The 21,177-nt window shown below is 33.4% G+C and overlaps 2 protein-coding genes across 4 annotated transcripts in view; both read right to left on the bottom strand.

Annotated features, from left to right (window-relative positions):
* Positions 1–659: 659 nt before the first annotated feature.
* On the bottom strand, positions 660–4,678 carry LOC106778562 (trihelix transcription factor ASIL2). The gene is made up of 2 exons (XM_014666530.2): positions 3,504–4,678; positions 660–936 (listed from the first exon to the last, which is right to left on the bottom strand). The coding sequence occupies exons 1-2, from the start codon at positions 4,390–4,392 to the stop codon at positions 923–925; spliced, it is 903 nt and encodes a 300-aa protein (XP_014522016.1). The 5' UTR covers positions 4,393–4,678; the 3' UTR covers positions 660–922.
* A 6,348-nt stretch (positions 4,679–11,026) lies between these two features.
* The window catches only part of LOC106778585 (serine/threonine-protein kinase EDR1), a 36,490-nt gene continuing 26,339 nt past the window's right edge, over positions 11,027–21,177 (bottom strand). For 2 of the 3 annotated variants that reach the window (XM_014666553.2, XM_014666552.2), the window contains 7 exons: positions 16,886–17,165; positions 15,437–15,560; positions 15,322–15,341; positions 14,890–15,046; positions 12,808–13,096; positions 12,633–12,705; positions 12,096–12,544 (listed from right to left, as the gene is read on the bottom strand). In XM_014666553.2, coding sequence (XP_014522039.1) covers positions 12,462–12,544; positions 12,633–12,705; positions 12,808–13,096; positions 14,890–15,046; positions 15,322–15,341; positions 15,437–15,560; positions 16,886–17,165 — 1,026 coding nt within the window. In that variant the 3' untranslated portion in view covers positions 12,096–12,461. Of the gene's footprint in view, positions 11,549–12,095; positions 12,545–12,632; positions 12,706–12,807; positions 13,097–14,889; positions 15,047–15,321; positions 15,342–15,436; positions 15,561–16,885; positions 17,166–21,177 lie in introns of those variants that run through there. The other variant, XM_022776217.1, reaches the window with a different exon arrangement.

Raw genomic sequence — 21,177 nt, forward strand, 5'->3', positions numbered from 1 at the left:
TTAAAGACATTGTTTTAAAGAATAAGATTTTTGGACTGTATAATTTTAGTTTTGTAGTTTTGGTAACAAGGTGAGTTTTAATAACTAACTGATATTTCAAAAATAAAAATTTAAAAGAAATTGAAAGTTTAAATTCTGAAACCTCAATTGAATGACTCTCAAAAACAATAGTGTCCACTAAATAATCAACAATGCGATGGAACGACATCAAAAGACGAAAACTACTATCTTAAAATTTTAATGTAAATAAAAAAAATACAAAAAATGTGAAATAACATGATCTACACTCTATTTGGATCAACTTTTCCATTCATACTGATTAAAAAAAAAATAAAATGATAAGATAAAATAGATTAAGTTTCTCTCAAACCAAAATAATTTTCTGTAATATCTTCAAAAAAAAGCTCTATCGTCTAAGTTTTGCAAAGACGGAAAAACAAATTTACTTAAGTTTACAAAAATAATTTACTACATTTTACTTGATTTTTTGTATATATTTTTTGAAAAATTATCCGAACAAAACCGTATTTAAGAATTTTGCTTAAATCATAAAATTTAATGTAGTATAGGAAAATGAAAAGTACAAGATTGAATATTAAATAGCAATTTTCCCCATTAAAAGAACGCAAATATGACATTTTTTTGAAGAAACACACTTGTTAACTAAAATTCCAATTGAATATTCACAGTGTCTTTGTTCATTTTTCTTGAAATGCTGAAGATGACAGAGAAACTAAATTTACTGCACATAAAGATAGTATTGGACTACTAAGATTCTAGAACATGACCAAATTTAAACCTTACTGTAAACATACCTTTCCTAAATTCCTTTTTCATTAAAAAATAAAAAGGCTAAAGATGCTTCCATGTCCAATGATAATGTGTTTATGTTGTTCTGGATCAGAGTCTCCATCACCGTTTGCTATGAGACACTGTCTGCAAGGTGACAGAGAAATATAACCTCATCAGATTCATTCGAGTACCACGAACATGGGAAATACAAAAATAATACATAATAAATCAATGTCACATCCGACAACTAAACCTATGTGCTAAGACTCACATGAGAAAGATTTAACCATCTAATACAAATACCAAATATGGTTTCTAACAAAGAAAAAAAAAAAAACAAGAAATATGATTCAAGCCAATGAGTGTGTGTGCTTGGCCTAGTACATTTAATCTTATTTAAAATATATATATAATGTAACTTCAAATAATATAATAATGTCTCTGACGATTCCCTCTATCCCACTGCTATAGTGTAAGTTTGTTAAAATAATTCTGAGATAAGATATTATATTATTCATGAATTTAAGTATTATTGAAGAATAAAACAAAGAATGAAAATATTTTCAATAGAAAACATATCAAATGACTTAAATACAATAGAAATATTAATATATTACTATTATCAAAGTTGTCTATTAAAATAATAGTAATACAATTTTGAAATACAAAGCAAACAGCATTATTAAAAGACTATCACTGTAAACATATTATTAAGAAAAACAAAATAGTACAAATAATACTGTTACAACAAATAATATCACTTAAACAAACAAAAAACTGTGGAAATTTAGAGTAATAGTCAATCGAATTTTTCATAAACATATTTTAAAAATAGGATAATATCACTATTAAAATATAGAATAAGCTTGCCGATACATGCCATACATTCCCAATTAGTAAAAGAAAAGAGGAGGTCTTGGATGACTAAAATATAGTACATTTCATTTAAGTTCTATTTTATTTAATCTGATTTTAAATGATGCAAGTGATAGAAATTAATTTTCCTAAATTCTATTTTATTTCATATTGTTTTTCGTATAACGTAACATAACTTTTAAGTTTCTTCGAAATTTTTAATTTTTGTTTTTTAAAATATTTTATTTTCTTCAGATCTTGATGATATAATGAAAATATTAAAAATATTTATTTTCATTTTTATATATGTGGGTGTCTATATATATATAACCCATGTTTGATTAAAAAAAATTTATTTTTTAATAAATAAAAACTGATTTACTTATTCAATGAAATAAGCAATTGAACAATTTCTCTTTATTTCAAAATTAGTAAATAATATTTTTAAAAAATAATCATCACATTATTTTTAACACTATTCTTACAAAATTATACATTTTAGAATTATATATTATTTTAATATTTTTTTAATATCATTCCTATTCAATTATATCCTTTTAAAATCCTTAATAATTATTTTAAATGTATGGGTTTTCACTTATCTCACTATTTTCTGAGAAGGCAAGATTTTTAATTATTATATGCCCATCACTATATTAACAGTCAACAATCATAACATCAATATGCAGAGGCGCTCAAATCTTGTGTTAGAGATATTTGCAACAATAAATAATACTATGACTCATGCACTTCACTAATAACCCAGATTCTTAACAACAATCATAATGTTCCATTATTGTCCCATATCATCATAAGATAATAAGCATAAGAAAATGCTGAATAAACAACACCATGGTTACTTTTCAGGTAAAATTTATGACAATGGAATTCATGGATGAATGACTGGCCTTTAATTTACAACTCAATGTGTTATGTTTTTTCTTTTTATAATTTTAATCATTTTAATCATTCCAGTGCTGTGCACACAGCAGTTGTTACTTGTCAATCAATCATAATCTTAAGTATTAAACTACGTCCATCACACAGTAGTGTCCATCAAAACAAAGAAAATGAGAGAAAGCAAGAAAATAGGCTTGAGATCCTTTGGCTGAAGTTCTGAGACAGATGTTCTGATGCAAGAGACAGAGTTTGACTTATGTAGTGATAATAGAAAAATATTTTCTTAAAGCAAAATTTTCTGCTTTGCCTTTTATTTAAAAAATATGACCAATAGATGTGATGTTTGATGACAGAAACACAATACTGGTATGGCTGTTTTTGAACTTTATGGGATGATGAAGGAGGTGAATAAGCCAGGGTGAACGCTTTTAAAAGAGTTTCGAGACACAATATTTGTGATTAGGTTTACATGGATTTCAACCATTTGTATCTTACATGGATTACAGATGTATCTTACATGCATTTGTAATTAAAAATATCATCAAATAGAAAATGCCAAAATTCCTCATCTTCAAAAATCAGATGCCAACAAAATCCTGGACAGAACTCAGAATGAAGAAAAATGTTCAAGAATGTAAGTTTCAAAAGAAAGGTGTATCATGCTATAGCAGATACCCATTATGAAAATCATTAGTCAAATGCATAATCAATGAAAACAACAACAAAACCACTAAAATACTGTTACAGATTAATTATAATGAATCAAAATAGCACATAAATAAGAACAGCACAATAACTAAAAATACATGATAACATTAAATAAAGTTATAGTATTCATAAAAGAAGAAATAAAGAAGGTAAGCAATCAAACAGTGGTTGATGTTAATTTGTTTATGTAATGTGTGAATTTTGTCTTATATGTAGTGATTGGGATGAAAGAAAAGAGGGTAACTAACCAGTTGCAGAAGAACGCTTGGAGTTGGAGCGATTCATTTTTTGCAAGTGAAGCTGAGTTTCCATGAAGAGTTTCATTCTCTGGGTTTCCAAATCCTTAGCAAACTGCATTCTCTGTTTCTCCAACTCAACCATTTGCCTCTGTTTAGCTTCTTCAACTCTCTCATAAGTCTCCCCAAACCTCTCCAACGCTTCTGCAACCTCTCTGTAACCAAATTCCCAATCCCTTCCTCTTTTCTTCTTCTCTCTCTTCTCACTCCCACTGCTCCATTTAGAACCGTTCGAGTTATCGCTATCAGCCTCCGCGGCCGCCGCCGCCGCTGCCGCAAAAACCGAGAAATTCCGCCGGAAGTATGAGTCGGCAACGCTCTCTGCTGCTGCCGCCGCCGGCGTCGGCCGCTTCTGCGAGCGGGATCGAGGACCGACCGGAATGGGGGCCCACGCCGGAGACTTCGCCGGAGGAGTGCTCCGCCGATCGGCTGAGCCTGACTCCGGCGGAGAGGGCTTCTTCGCTGGGAAATTGTCGCCGATGAGAAACTCGAGGCGGCGGAAGAACGGCCACGCGGTGGCGGAATCGCCGGAATCGGAAACCCTAGCCTTCTCGATCTTGTACTTCTTCTTGAGCGTGTCGATGCGGTTCTTGCACTGCACGTCGGTGCGGCGGGCCCTGGCGCCGGCGTTTCCGTGACGTGCGTTGACGGTGTCGGCAACCTCCTGCCAGTGCCTTTGGCGGAGGTTCCCGCGGTTGAGTTCGAGGTGGCGCTCTCCCCATGCCTCGATGAGCGTGAACGTGGCTTCCTCCGACCAGCAGTCTTCCCGGCCGGGAAACGGCGACGGCCGAGACGACGGGTGGTTTGCTGTGTGAGGCGGAGCTCCGGCGATGGAGTCCATGATGCGCGTGGCGGTGGCTGGGGCCTGGTGGTTTTAGATTAACGGTGGTATTTGGTGTTACGGTGAGTTCGGTTCGTCTGAGGAACCTTTGCCTATGTGCTACGACGTTTGGCGATTAACGTGTGGGAAGCACTGTTTTTTTATGTTTTTTTTTTTATTTTGTTTTGTAGGTTAGGGAATGTTTTTGGGCCCATATCATTTTCGAAATGTTATAGGCTCCGGGTTCCGGTTTGGGCCTGAAACGGTCCAAATTAGGTTCATTTCTTCAGGGCTATTGCTTCCTGAACCTCACCCTTCTTCCTGCAGTGGTAGTTCCCAATTACTTCTCCTTAAAATTATAATAAAAACCCCCACTATTTTATTTTCAATATTTTTATGATTGGGTGTTTTGGAAGGTACTTTTAGATTTGAAAATACATTATAGAACACTCAAATTCAAAAATATTAAAAAATATATTTTGAATTGAATGTTTTGGAAATTGTTTTATACCTATAAAAGTAATGTTCTGTAACCTAAAAATTCATCATGGGAAAAAGGTCAACAAAGAAGAGCTTGTGGAAGACCTCTGGACCTTCTCACCAATTTCTTTTAACTTATGCACCTACTATTCTCTTGAGTGGTTTGGTTTCCACAAATATTGCACATCTTTCTTGTCTTAGGTATTTCACTCTCTTGGAACCTAGAGAAAAAATTACTCTTCCCCCATCTTTTAGGGTTGTTTAATTTAGGAACATGGTCTAAGAATTCTAACCTGACTCTGAAATCCTCATATTTCTCACCTTCACCATGATAGTAAGTGTTAAAGCATATTTTTCATGAGCAATTACATTGCATACTTCATAGCATGGTTGCCCTTACAACAATGGAGAGCACTAGATCTCACTCGATCCACATATCCAATCTAATGTAGCTTGCAGCATCTTCGGGTTAACACCATCCTTGGCAAAGCAGAAGGTTTGATTGCTCATGATTCTCTCGAGCAAATAATGTAGGCAAGTGCTTCTTTGAATCAAATAGTCCCTACACCACAAACCATAGCATCAAAGTATGCAATAACTATAGCATTTGCAAAAACAATTTATGCTCCAATGACATTATACAAGCTTGTATTAATAGGGATATTACTTTTGGTTTATGTCGTCATATTCTTCGTCTCTCTCTAGAGTCTCTCTCCACTTGTATTATTCTCTTAGGATTTAACGAATACATGGAGAATGGGCAACAACTCCCAGGATTGAATTTTAAGATCATCATGAGTTGTTGAACTTTCTAGTGTTGGAATTGGATATAACTCTTTGAACTTTTGAACTGGTACTATTTTACTATTTTATTCAAGTGTTCTTTCATATATTGCATTGATCAATTCACTCTTCACGTGTGATGAACTAATCAATCATTTGTTGCATATGTAACTTAAGTTTGGCAAAATCTAATTCATCTTATAGACCCAATTAAATCATCTATGGCTATTAGGTAGCAAACATGCATCTATATGACTTAGGTAAAAAAATCTTAATTCATGATGCAAAAAATTCATTTATCAAAAGTGTAGAAATCACACTAAGTTTGAATGCCTTTAGGTTTTAAGCTGCAGACATGAGTCTAAGATTACATTGGTGAACTTCCAAGAACAATGGATAACCCTTGTTAATTCAATAAAATAGACAAAGCATAAGAGCAAAGTAATGAAGTCTAATTCCTAACATGTTTTATATCATTGATTTATTCGATCTTTAACTTTGAGTCTTGGATCGTCATCATTTTATAATTAAACGTTTAAAATTACAAATCTGACATAATAATCACTACAATTGAACTAGTACACTTGCTAGTGTGATTGCTCTTGAATCTGGACGTCATGAGGTAGCATTCTAATAAATGCAATGCATGTTATATGCACCAAAGTTAGTTTTTGTGATATGTCATCATGTGACTCATCATTTGAGTTGTCTATTTAGTAGCAATTTGACATTATTTTAAATCATTTAAAGAAAGTAGACATATAGGTAAAATGACAATTAAAAGTAAGTTGTGTGAAATTGTACATCCACATATAACATCAATGTGTGCACTAGTGGATAAGTGACCCATCATATTTTGAGCATGATATAATTTATTCTATGCATGATAATTCTTCTAAAAGGAAGTTCAGCAATGAAGGGGAAAAACCTAAAATCTCATGAACATTGAAGTAGTTCACATGTTGGATCAACTTGTGTTAGTTATCACCCTCGTATAATTGATGTGATTGAATTAAGGACTCATGGTCACTTGCGACAGTGAATTTATCTAAAAAAAATCGAATAGTGGTGTGATGAATATGCTACAATGTTGGGAGGTTATAAATGGGTAGACTAATTAAAATTTTCATTACCCGTGAATGGTATATTATTAGTAAGTAATTTACATATTAATAAGTTAGTTTCATCTTTTAATATGATAATTTTTTTTGTTCATTCATTTATTCACAGTTAATATAAACAAGTGGATGATTATATCTCATATGAGATATTTAATTACTTGTAGATAGAATGTTCTATTAGTGTTTTTATCAATGAACCAATTTAGGATGATATTCTCGTTACAAAATAGGTCTTTCATAATTGTCAATATGCATTGAATCATATGTATTGAGCATGTGTATTATATATATTATTAAGATATTTTCAAATATATGTTTATTACATCATCAGTCACAATAAGTATTGATTATAGTGTATGATTATTGTTGATAGGAGGAGGTATGTGAAAGTTAAACCCAAACCCGATGATGACAACAACATAAATGTTTTAATAGTTTCTTGCACACATTATGCAAAGTTGTGTTTATATGTTTGTTTATGCTTGAATTATTTGTTTTGCATACTTATTGTGGTTATACATGAGTTTATATCTGCGGTATGCATATTCATGGTTTTGAATAATAAAACTCTATGTACAATGCATATTTGTATGAGTTAACTAATTATAGTGTTTATGTAATCAGTTAGATTTATCATATATCAGTAAATTCTTAATTGTGGCAAACTGCAAGTTTTAACCAATTACATTATATGTATAAACGATTAAAACTCGTGCCTCTGCTTATACTTGTTTGCTGAGTGCAGTGATGTGTTTTCAAATGAAAAAGTTTTCAAATTTGTTCAAGTGTTATACTTAACTGATTACATTGTTCTCTTAATCAGTTGAATCTCTTGCACGCTAAAAACTATTTTCTTGATAAGTTTTAACAACCATAACGGTCATATTTTGAATTGTTTTGACTTACATTAATTTTGCAATTGATTACATTAAATGCGTAATATGTTAAATGTGATTTAATGTAATTATGTTATAACAATGTTAATTGTTTAACTGATTACATTAATATTGTAATCGATTAAAATGCGTCAGACTTGATAAAACTATATATTGATGCATAACTCTCTGCATTAAAAGAACTTTTGGAATATTATCGTTAATATCTGACAAAGTTAGTTGAGATAAAAAATTGCAGGAATGTTCATTCTCTAAGAATCAAGAAGAGTTTAGTTTGAAAGATTCAAAGGATTCTTGAAGTTGTTTGATGATCACCATTTGTGGATTTTGCAATGTTGATTTTGCAATCTGTGGATTGTGGTTTCCCTGTTGTCGGTAGCCAAGAAGAGAATGTGGAGTTCTAGTTTCTTTGAGGAGTGTCTAAAAGGGTTTCTGCAGAAAGATGATTGTTCTTTCGGTGTTGTTTTTTTTTGCTATATTAGATTTAGAGTTGGAGAGGAGATTGCATTGAGAGAGAGTTTCTATAATTCTTGTTGTATAACTCAACCTATATAGTGAAGTGACTTTCAATCTTAGGTTGATTGAAAGTGGACTGGATGTAGGTATTGAGGTCAAACCAATATAAAAACTTGGTGTTTGTCTTTCTATTCCTTATTTCTTTCATTTCATTGCATTCTTTATTTGCTTGTATTTCAAGAAAAGGTTAAAGATTTTACAAAGGTTTTGAAAAGAACAATTTTTTAATATAGAACCAATTCAGCCCCCTCCCTAGCACCCCGCGCCCCTCTTGGTTGGGAAATAAGGCCCATCTTTTTTCTACAATTATGAAACATGTGTAGTTGAAATTGTAGGATGGTTTGTCCGTACCAATTGTAGACAATATGTATTCTAACTATTGTTACCTGGAGGTGAAGTTATAGTCACCATTCTATGTTAGTTGGATGTAAGTATTTGTCAAACTATTAGGAGTTACACATCATTATGTTAATTTTTCAAACGATTAATTTATATATTGTATATTATTTGAATTGTGTTAATTTATTCACTTGAAAAAAATTCTCATTAGAAATGTGTTATGATTTGTATAAAGTTAAAAGTTATATTAGAAAAATAATGACAAGTTGCATGAAGAAAGAACTTAACAAGATAATCACATTAGGTCAAAATTCACCATTACATTAAGTTTACTAAAATTGTATATAAAATCAATACTTGAAAATGTAAGTTAGCAAACTAGCTACTCGGTCCGTTTTATCTCTCGCATAAAACACTTGGTTGTCTAACATACATGTCTTTCATCATTTCACGAGCTAACTATAATACATTTTGGTTCCATATCATGCTTGAATACCTTTAAATGCATGCCCACAATCAATCACCCTTTGAATTGTGTGGACGATGCTTATAAATATACCCTTTGACTTGTCCAATTCACATTTGTTGGTGAATATATTAAAATAAACACTAAATATACAACAAAAAAATAATTTACTAGACAAGCTTAACCCTCTTGTGATTCAGGTTTTAATTATGACAATGATGATGTGGTACTACTCTTCGTTAATATTCTTTTATCACACGAATAAATATATATATATATTGTGCATCCCTCAAAATATAACAAATAAGTATATGTAACATAATCTTATATATATAGTGGACATAACATTTCTCATGTAACTCATAGAACCAACTTAATCCCGTGAGTGAGTGAAACATAACACTGCCTCGTCTTTGTCATGACATCACCCATGATTAAATTGAATAGAAGTATATATGGAAAATGTAAGAAAAAAAAGGATAAGTGCTCTATAAAATTAAATAAAGTACAAAATACAAAATTAAAATATGAAAAGAAGAAGAAGAAAGGATTGCAAATAGTTATCTTTTACTATGTTTATTTATGCAATAAGTTTTAAATCATTTATAAAATATTATTTTTTATTTATGACTCATTCATTTCTATTATTTTTCACATTACATTTTTACTATTATTTAGAGTTACAAAATAAATGTCATGATCCTTTAGACTCACTCCACTTCTATAAAAGTCACGCTAGATTATCATATTTAACATATTTTGAAAGTTTTGATTTCCCTATCGAAAGACTGAGTCACAGGCTCATCCTACTAAATTTGAGAATTGTTTTAATATATATATATATATATATATATATATATATATATATATATATATATATATATATATATATATATATATATATGGGGTTTACTAACTTGCGTACGCATGTTTTTCAGTTGGTACATTTTAGCAATGTATACCGGATTTCAGTAGACAAAAATATCCTTATATCATGAATTCTAAGTTTTAAGGTTAAGGGTATTTTAATAATTTTCATTCTCAAAATTAAAAAAATAAAAAAAGAAACCCCTAAACCCTTATCCACCTCTCTTATTCCTCTCAACCTTTCTCTTTCATCTCTTTCACTCCAACATTCTCTCTGTCATCCCTACTCTAACCCTAATTGAAAAAAATCAAAAACACTTGTCTTATTTTAATAACTTTCATTCTCAAAATTAAAAAAAAAAAACCCCAAACCCTTACTCATCTTCTTCATTCCTTTCAACCCTTTCTCCTTCATCTCTCTCACTCAACACATTTTATCTGTCATCTTTGCACTAGCTTTAACTAAAACAACACTCATTATTAAATAAAATGGTTAAAGAAAAAAAATACTTACATAAATAAAAAAACAAGTTGTGCTCGTCGGCTGTAATATATATAGTGAAGATAATGAAATTAAAATAAGGCAAGTGTTTCTGATTTTTTTCAATTGGAGTTAGAGTAGGGATGTCAGAGAAAAGGTTAGAGTGAAAGAGATGAAAGAGAAAAGGTTGAGAGAAATGAGAAAGGTGGGTAAGGGTTTAGGGGTTTTTTTTTTTATTTTTGAGACACACACTTATTATTAGTAGTATTAGTATTATTATTTTTAACGTAATGGTCAAAATTAGTTAGAAACTAAAACAATCGGATTTAAATTAAATTAAAGAGTAAAGATAAGAAATGATTCTTGAGTTAAAAGCTTCATTAACTTGATCATTCCTCATTCCAAGTATCTTTGAAGTATGTTTTGGATTAAAGAATTCATAAACACTTATAAATAATAAAATATAAAAAATGAAATATTGTTTTTTTGTGTAAACTAAAATTAACTTGTGCGAGAATTGAAATTGATCTTTTAAAAAAGTTAGTTGCAAAAACATCTACAAATTAACTTATTTTGAAGAGACATTTTTAATTTCATTTTTTCTAAATATTCATGAAAGCTTTTCCAAACACAGCCTTAATATATATTTAATAATAAATATTGGAAATGATTTTAAAATATTTTTATATTTCAAAAATTAATTTCATAAACTTGTTGAATGTATATCCAAAGTGGATTGGTGTTGGTTATGGAGCAATTGAAATTTCATAGTCCTTAGAAGAAGTGGACCATCAATGTACGGACGCGCTGCATCGTCCAATAGTCGAGTGTAGGTGCTTGCTGGTAGAATTAGGCTTGTCTGAGTCTCACTGTTTGCCCTTCTTTCATTGGTCTTCATAACCTCGTGATGGAACTCTGGGGAGATCTTCACATCTCTAGAACTGGTTTGGTCTGAGGAGATCAAATTCCTTTCTATTGAATGTGACTATATCTCAGTTCTGCAACTTGCCATTCATGGTTGTCATCAACATCATCCACTATGGAGTATTGTTCTCAGCATCTTCCAGAAAATCCCGACAATGGTAGGAGACCTTCTCCCATAATCACACAGAAGTTCACCTATTGCGCTGTACTGCACATTCAGCTCATGAGCTCCAGTTTTCCCTGCATGTTTATCATATACACATTGCTTGTCTTCTTTTACTGATTCGGTATGGTCTTCAAATCCCTGTTCCATGCGTAATATCCAGTAGTTAGTTCTGTTTTAATGCAATTAGAATAAGAAAAAAATGGAATACTACTGACGGAGCATTTCATGATTTTTTTTTTTCTCAAAAACATCTAATATATACAAGGGAGGTACAACCGAGTAGATAATCATCTACAGCCTCGGCAACAAAACCATGACTAAATTGATACTCTCAAGAAGCTTCAGCACAATAACCATGGGAGTTAAGGAGTTAGGGGATATCAGGTTTTATTTTTAATTCAAATCCAAAGCAATTATTACGAGCTGCTTTTTTAATTTATCTATTCAACCCAATTTTGGTCATTACAGGATTTTTTCTTGTTTTTTTTTTTTTTTTTTTTTTTTTTTTTTTTTTTTTTTTTTTTTTTTTTTTTTATACTTGTCTAATATTACCAGGTGTGTCTACATTTAACCATATTTATTAAACAATTATTTTTATATACATTCGGGTAAAATGATAGCAACAGAAGAATAATATACATATTACATGATTACCTCAGAATAAAAAAAAGTATTTAAATATAAATTTAAAATTTAAAAAGATGATAATTTATTTCTACTATGATATTCTACATGGAACCAACTTAATCTAAATATTTAAATAAACTTCATAAAACTGCAAGATTATTATCCAATTGGGGATCGGGAATAACTATTCTTCACCAGACACTGTTGTTTTGAATTTCATTGTAAATAAAATACGAGAGATGGATTGATCTCATCTTTCTCATTGGCCCAGAACGAGATGCAGTTGCAGCACAGGGATAAACTATGGATTCATACTTCGCACGTTCTGCGAAAACGAACAAAATTCACAAATAGTCCACAACATCAGCCGATAATACAATGTAAAAACTCTACCCAAAGTTTTCTATGTACAAAAGATATTGCTTCAGCACAAGGAGTACTCGATGTCCACCAAACGAGAAAGAATCTCCTCACAACTTGGCCGCTCATGGGATTCTGCCCAACAATCTGCAGACAAAAAAACGCGTAAAAATTAGTTAAAGCAGACGATTCTGAATTCTTCCATCAACAAGTAACAAAGGAAAGTTGCAGGGACCTGAAATAAGCCTTCCTAGAGGGCCTTCTGGTATTTCCAATCTGGAAGCCTCATTTGCAACGGAATAGACCACCTAGTCCAGCAGAGAAAAATGGAAATTCTTTAATGAAGCACATGACAGAAAAATAGAAACTATGACGCACAACATGAACGGATAATGTGTTGAATATTATACCCTCTCAGGTGGTATTCCTTCCCATGGTCTGCTCAATGTGCATAGTTCCCACATTATCACCCCAAGGCTAAAGATATCACATTTTTCTGTGAATGGTTCGTTTCGAATGAGCTCAGGAGCCATCCATTCTGGAGTTCCAGCCGAGAAAGAATCTTTCATAGGAGACTCTGTCATTAATCTTGAAAGCCCAAAATCACATATTTTCACAGTCCAATGCTTATTCACCAGACAATTTGCGCTTTTCAGATCACGGTGAACAACCTTCATTCGATGTATGCACATCAAACCCCTACACAAGCAAGTTATTCTCGTCAATATTGATAGACCAGATGTAATCTTTCCAGAAATGGGATACGTTTATACCAATTTTCATAAAACTCAAAACTGAACAGAATATTCAACCAATCATATTTTAAATCATTATGAAACAGGTGGCAAAAACAGCATTTTTAAACGTATTAAATTATAAAATTAAGGTTTAATAGGTTCAGAGTTCCCTGTTTATGCAAGTTCGTTCCAATTGGGTCCTCCTATTTTGGAAGTACTCAATTGAGTCTCTAATTTGATAAATTTGACTCAATAAAACCCCTACCGTTAAATTCTGTGGACGGCGTTAACTTCCTTGCAATTGGCATACTGCCTATACATTGATGACCGAGGAAATGGAAACACAGCAGGGAGCACTGGTATAGGAAGTCCAAGTTGGAGCCTAATCGATGTTGGTAATTATGATATGTGTTTTATATATAATATAATAATTTGTAACTGCATTAAGGGGGATGTCTGGTATTCTTGAAATTTCTTCCCTTTTGTTACATCTCCTTAACTTCCGCCATAATTATTTGGTGGTTTCATTTCCCTCCCATGACCGAAAATACCCATTGGAATGAACATTGGATTCCCTTATGCTTTCTCACGACTGAGACCCTCTGGCAATAATTATCCAAACCCTAATTTTGGGTGTATGCATTTTCAAAGGGACGCAACAGCAACATAGCTTCATCTAGTCCAGTTTTGAGTTTTCATTGTTTTCTTTCTCTGCACATCTTTGTCTTTCTCGAAGCACACAACACAGTACAACAACTCGCATTTCCCACAACCAACGACACAACAACGTTCTAGGTGGAGCTAAAGCAGCAGTGATGAGGGTCTTCCAGCGGCAACGTTGACGATAAAATGTTTAGATTTTGATTCTTGGGTTTTGCATAATTTCAAAAATTATGTTTATGGGTTTAAACAAATATACCTTGAATCTCGTTATTGTAAAACTCAATAATTTTTCCTTAAAATTCATTGATTTTGGATGATATTGTGTGAAAGATGTATGGAAGAATGGGATTCTAGCAGTGTTGATGAGCAGTAGGCATCGACCCTTTTGGCTTCCACAACTATAACGTTGAAGAGCTCACCCTCCTCGTAGAGCTCCATGACGAGGTGAACAGCATGGACCGTCATCGGCGCCTTCTGTTTGACAGCCTCAGCCGCAGAACCGCGCTTGCCATGGTGGTCTGTGTTGGAAAAGCTTGATTTGACGACCTCACGGGCCACAACGGTTGGGAATCTGCAGCAATTGGAGGGGAGGGTTTCGAAGGATATGGTGGACAAGGCCTTAGTCAGCAAGTCAGACTGTGCCACGTCATTAAAAATTGCACAGTCAGTAAGTCACATTGCAAGAAAGTTAACGCCTCTACAAAATTTCACGGCAGGGGCTTTATTGAGTCAAATTTATCAAATTAGGGACACAATTGAGCACTTCCAAAATAGGAGGACCCAATTGGAACAAACAAGCAGATATAGGGACCTCCAAACCTATTAAACCTAAAATTAAATATAATGATAATAATAATTCATTAATTAAATAGTGACAAAATCCACAAAAAAAAAATAAAAAACAAATTATGCTCCACAATTAACAAAAATTTGACAACTATTTCTCAAGGTGAAAGTAAATTGGCAGGGAAGTTTTATGGTTTATTGAAAGACAACAATGTAGTAATTAATGTGCAACACCTGTTTATAACATAAATGCCAATGAAACGGATAACATTCTGAAAAGTGTGAACAGAATAACCATAAACTTACTTGCATATGTCACGTAACATCCTTAGTCTTCTCCTCCAATTAAGCTTTTTCTTTTGACCACTTAAATGTATCAAGTAATACAACGATCCCAATTCCATATATTCTGTAACCATTGACAGCCGTGGAGGCTTTGTGCATGCACCGAGAAACAATATAACTGCATATAATTTCATTACTAAATAAATAACAGCTGATTTCGAGGGAAAAAAGCTACATGAGATTTCTTATAACCAAGTGTGCACAATATTATTGTCATTCTTTTTGAGCAAGAATATTTTAATAAAATAATTATAAATAACAGTTGAAATAATAAAAGATAACAGTTCAGATTTAATTCCATTGATAACCGTATGAAGACAACTTAATGTTCAAGGACAACGCAAAAAGTCACAACTATAGAAAAAAGTAAACAGTAAGGATGTTGGAGAGTACCATTAGGATGTCGGAGTCGGCTGGAGGAAAACAAACACCAATTCAGTGAGAAAAGAGTCAGAAAATGTAGAGCAGAAAAAAAATGCTGAAAAGCAGTTTCTGAATGGTAATATACCTCAGAATAGATATTTCATTGCAAAAATCTTCCATATTTTCAGCAGTTAAATCTTGCTCTAGAAAAACCTTGATTGCAACATCTGTGCCATTCCATATGCCACGGAAAACCTCTCCAAAGAAACCTGAAAAAGAACAATACAGCAATGCTCAAGCAACTACTTCTTTAGTCAAGAACTCCCTCGAAATAGTAATTTAGCAGTGACATGTCAAAAAGACAATTTTATTTTTAAAGTTGAATAGCACACTTCCACTCAATTGCATGACATGAATCTGCTCCAAGTAAACAAAATAACTCCTTTCTAATAAAGCAAATCAATTTGAGATATTTCCCTCTTGTGCCTACTCAAACTTCAAATCAAATGTTTCAAGCTAAGGTTTAGTAGCCCAAGACAATCAAATGTCTGAAGCAATCATTCTTTAACCAATACTCTTCTAGTTATACTACTTTTGTAAACTTGCCAGCCACAGAGAAACAAGGGGAAAATCAACAGTAGAAATGCAATCCATGTGCTGCTAGTAGTTCTGAAGAAATAACACACCGAACATGTAAATCAGAAGGAAAACAAACACCAAAGTTGTATTATCCAGAAATAGCAGAAGCCAAAAGAAAAACAGCTTAACGAGAAACATGTTTTGATTAATGACACTACTACTTTCACTGAAACCTAACGGCACTTCATTTTCTTCTTCTTTACTTCTTTCCTTTTACAATTTAACCTTTAAGGTGACATTTGGTTTCAGGAATGTTAAGAAATTCCTAAGAAAGTGACTTGGGAATTAAAGTTTCCCATACATAATAAATAGAATGAAAATATTTCCTTTGTATAAAATATTCTTGAAAATGCTAATTTGTGGATAAGTGAGAACAAAACTTCCCATCTTCACAAGTGGGAATAAAACTCTGGTAATGACAATAAGGTTACTAATCTTTCCCATGGTAACTGACTGTATACATATAATTCCAAGGAAAATTGAATAATAACCATACATATTTATTAAAATTTCCCCGGAATCCTATTCCCAAGAATTCTATTTTTAAGACAAAACCCAATCTTTGAAATTGATGAAACTGAAACTTAATATAGGAAGAAAAGAAAAAGTCATCCATTGATTTACGTGGGAGAAGAATATTTAGTACTGACGTTTTTTTAAGGCTCTGGGCACCAACTTTTTTACCATTGGCTGTAAGAGATTTGGATCAGATCTTTCACAAATCCAACACAGAAACATAATGGACAGGTCTGACTAAATCTACCCAAAACCCCACACAGAAAATGTAGAAATCCAGCCCAAAAAAAGTTGGTCTGTGATTTAGCCGGACAGATTGACTAAAAAAATCCTTGCAATTAATGACGACTCTCTTTAACATGCCCATATGAATGTTTTCAAATCATTTAGAGGGCAAAGATAACAACTCATGTGTTATTAAACGAGAAGTAACACTTACCAATCCCTACCCGAGTTCCAACAGTCAATTCAGAGAAGTCAATATTCCATTTTTCGTATGGTAAAAGAGGTTTATTATTGAACATTGGAGATTCCAGTACTTTATTCCAAGTTGACTCCATTTCATCATTCACTCCTTGTCTCGACGGTCCAATTATCTCCGAAGAATGACCTCTATAATCATGAGGTGAAGATGGTAATGACATTGCCTTTTGTGAGTTTCCTTGGTCATGTTGACGAGAATATAGTGCATCATGACCATCAAGATGAAAATTTGACACCTGTCAGCAGAATAAGAATCACATGTAGAACATAGAATATGTTAAACTTAACTGAATAAGCAAATCCCTCTCTCCCTCTCCTAAAAACGAGTAAAAAGACAACATTCTCGTTTTGAACAAAAGCAAATCCAATTATTTTTTGGACCAAACCAACACATGGTGAAACTAAAACCATGAATAGAAAAATATATACATAATTCAAGAGACACTAACTTCCATACAACCATAAATTTTTAACATGCGAGGTTGGAAACCATATGCAAACTTGCAGAGCATATTTTTAATATCAAATTGTCTCAATATTCTAGCTTCTATCAGCATTATGAATTATCTACACATTTTTATTTCACTTTATATTTCATTCATAGTTCAGTTTGGGTGGTGGTTCTATTTCCTGGTCATGTGTTCTATATGGACCTTGTTTTGTTATTTAGGTGTATTGAGTTTAATCTCTTCCCTTCGAAGTACATACAGAGGTCCAATTCTTATAGAAAAAGGACTATCATAAATCTTGTGGAAGAAATTTCAGGTCCATTTAAATATTCGTAAATTTGAAATACATTTTTTTCACAAAAAGAAATACTAATTATGACAGCATAACTAGCTCTTGTGATGTGTGATGTAATCGAACTCTAGGATCTAAATTCTTACTGTTTCACTTATCTTTTCTATCCTCTTTATACCGGGTCCTAATTTTCTTGGTAGATATTAATAATAACCAGGTCCACAAATACATTCAATTTGTCCATGGAAACCCTCAGAATTCAGACCCAAATCTATCTGGCAGTGGCAAGTACTGTTCAAACCACAAATACAGGCACGGTAATTGACCCCTTTTCATCCATCATCAAGACCTTACTAATTTTATTACAGCATAAATGTCTGGTAAATTGTCATGTCTTACACATACTACATAAACTGTTTTACTGCAACAATGCACCAGTTTGGGATACCTCACATGATCTTGCCTAACAAATGGCCTTGCAAGTAAAATATTTTTGGCTATGAACCAGAATCAATAAATCGAAATTGACAACAAATATTAGAATTAGCAAAGAAGAAAAGGCAGAAGCAAATAGAAATGTTAGAACAGAGAAGATAATTTCTTGTTGTAATTAGAGAAGATATCTTCATAATCTTCCTAATTAGAGAAAATAGATATACAATCTTCTATTTTATTTATTTTATTTTGTTTTCCTATTTTCCTTATTTCTCTTTTTAGGAGAATTACATTATTATAAATAGACTATATGAGAATGTAGTTTTTATGATTCTGAATAAGTAAATTAGTCTTATTTTCTACTTGGTGTCAAAGCTCCCGATCTTGGAACTCTGTTCCGCTACACAGTCACGCCACCGCCGCTGTCCGACCACTGCCGCTGCCGCCGTTGCCGGTTGGGGTCGTTGATAAGACAGAAAGGTGCGCCCAACATCGGCAACCATAAACGCTGCTGCACAGTTGCGCCGTCGCTGTTGTCCGACCACAGCCGCTGCTGCCGTCACCGATTGGGGTCGTTGATAGGGCAGAAAGGTGCGCCCAACACCGACAATCACAATGCTGGAAGTTGCTCTGTGAGAGAAGCCACCACGCGCTGCCATCATCATTGGCAGGTGTAGCCCACGCGCCCACCTCCGGCGAGACCCACTCGCCGCCGTCACCACAGACAGGGTCGTCGAAGCCTCCTGAGTCTGTTCCTAAGGTCAGTGACGATCCGTTTGGTCTATATTTGAGTAGATATGAGTTTTAAGTTCTGCTTATTTTTTCTTGGTGTGACCCACTCGTCGCCGCCACAGACAGAGTCGCTGAAGCCTCTCAAGTCTATTCCCAGGGTTGGTGACGACCCGTTTGGCCTATATTTGGGTAGATTTGACCTTTTAAGTTCTGCTCCATTTTTTCTCGGTGTGATCCACACGTTGTCGTCGTCTCGGAAAAGGTCACCGGAGACTCCTGGTTGCGTTCTATTTATTCCTTTGTGCTTTCACTAAAAAAGGATCTCGAGCACTTGAAAGCAATGGTTGAATCAATGAGTAAGCCCTCTGGATCATGTACTCTGTCCATAAAAGGTAAAATTTGTCTCAATATTATTGGTTATATGTCTGAAGGTATTTGGATCCTTGATTCGAGTACAACTGATAATATGACACCTTTTAGTATGTCCTTCGACTCATATGGTAAAAGAAATAAAGAACAACTTATTACAGTTGCGAATGGTCAGGGTATACCTACACGCGGCTCTGGGAATATAATTTTGGACTCATCTATTGTATTGAAGGATGTTTTACATGTTCCTCAATTAGCTAATAATCTTATCTCTGTTCAAAAACTCAAAGGACTTAATTGTTCAGTAACATTTTTTCCAACTTATTGTGTTTTTCAGGACCTTGCCACGGGGAAGACAATTTTAACTGCTAAGGAGCAAAGTGGGTTGTGTTTTTTGGAGTTTGATGACCAAAGCAACACTAAAATCATGAGTCAACAAGCAACATTTGGACGTGGGCAAAATCCCAAATATGGTTACATCATCAAAGGCTTGGGCATCCTTCATTTAGTCTTATCAAGTCCCTATTTCCCCACTTGTTTACCAAAGAATCTATTGAGTCTTTTAATTGTGATATTTGTCAATTTTCAAAACACCATCGTGCATCTTATCCTATTAGTTATAAAAAGAGTATTTCTCCATTTGATTTAATTCACTCTGATGTTTGGGGTCCTGTCATAGATTCTATTTCTGGAGCCAAATGGTTTCTTACCTTTATTAATGATTGTACCTGTGTCATATGGACATACCTTATGAAAAATAAATCCGATGTTTTTCAAATTTTTGTTAATTTTTCCATCTTGTCCAAAATCAATTTGGAAAAACTATCAAAAGAATTAGGTCTGATAATGGTACTGAATATGTGAATCATGAATTTCTTAATTTTGTCTCATAATGATATTGTTCATGAACTAACCTGTGTTAACACCCCTCAACAAAATGGGGTTCTAGAAAGAAAGAATTGTCTTCTTCTTGAAGTAACTAGAGCTCTTCTTTTTCAAATGTCTGTTCCAAAAAATTACTGGGGAGAAGTTGTGTTAACTGCCACATATCTCATCAATAGGTTACCTACTCGTATCTTAAATAACATTAGTCCTATATAGAGTCTCTATAGTCTTTTGTTCCTTCTTCCCTACTAACGAGTCTACCTAGTCGAGTATTTGGATGTGTTGTTTTTGTTCACTCTCATCATCCTAACCGTGGTAAATTAGATCCCAAAGCTCTTAAATGTGTCTTTATTGAGTATCCTTCTAATAAAAAATGGTACAAATGTTATCATTCTCAGAGTCGTCGTGTCTTTATTACCATGGATGTCACCTTTCATGAAATACAATCCTTTTATGTCAGTCCACCACTTTAGGGGGAGAAAGCACTTGAAGTGGATGAACTCTCCTTCGTGTCATTACCATGTTTGTCTTTGCAGGATGCCCAAGACCTGAGCAATGAAGCTACCATAGTCCATAGCAAGGAAGAAGAGGAAGAAGACTGATTTTTTGGCAAAAAATATGAAAGAAGAGAACAACCCACTTCGACTCTCAAGCAAGAAAAATTGTCTAATCCGGAGGTGAGGATTCCTGAAGATATCAATGAGGTAAGTATTACTGAGGATTTACCCATTGCATTCAGAAAGGGAAGAAGATCATGTGCTAAATATCCTATTTTTCAGTATGTTTGCACTAGCAATCTCTTTGATAAGCACAAAAGTTTTATTGCTGCCATTGATGCCACAAAAATTCCTACCTCAATCCAGGAGGCCATGAAACTTGAACATTGGAATCAAGCCATGAAAGAAGAGATGAATGCATTAGAAAGAAATTCAACTTGGGAGATTGTTGGCCAAGAGACAAGAAGGCAGTAGGGTGTAGATGGATATTCACAATGAAACATAAGGCAGGTGGGACAATAGAAAGATATAAAGCTAGATTGGTGGCAAAAGGATATACCCAAACATATGGGATTGACTATGAGGAGAC

Source organism: Vigna radiata, unplaced genomic scaffold, assembly GCF_000741045.1.
Source record: "Vigna radiata var. radiata cultivar VC1973A unplaced genomic scaffold, Vradiata_ver6 scaffold_23, whole genome shotgun sequence".
Taxonomy (NCBI): Eukaryota; Viridiplantae; Streptophyta; class Magnoliopsida; order Fabales; family Fabaceae; genus Vigna; species Vigna radiata.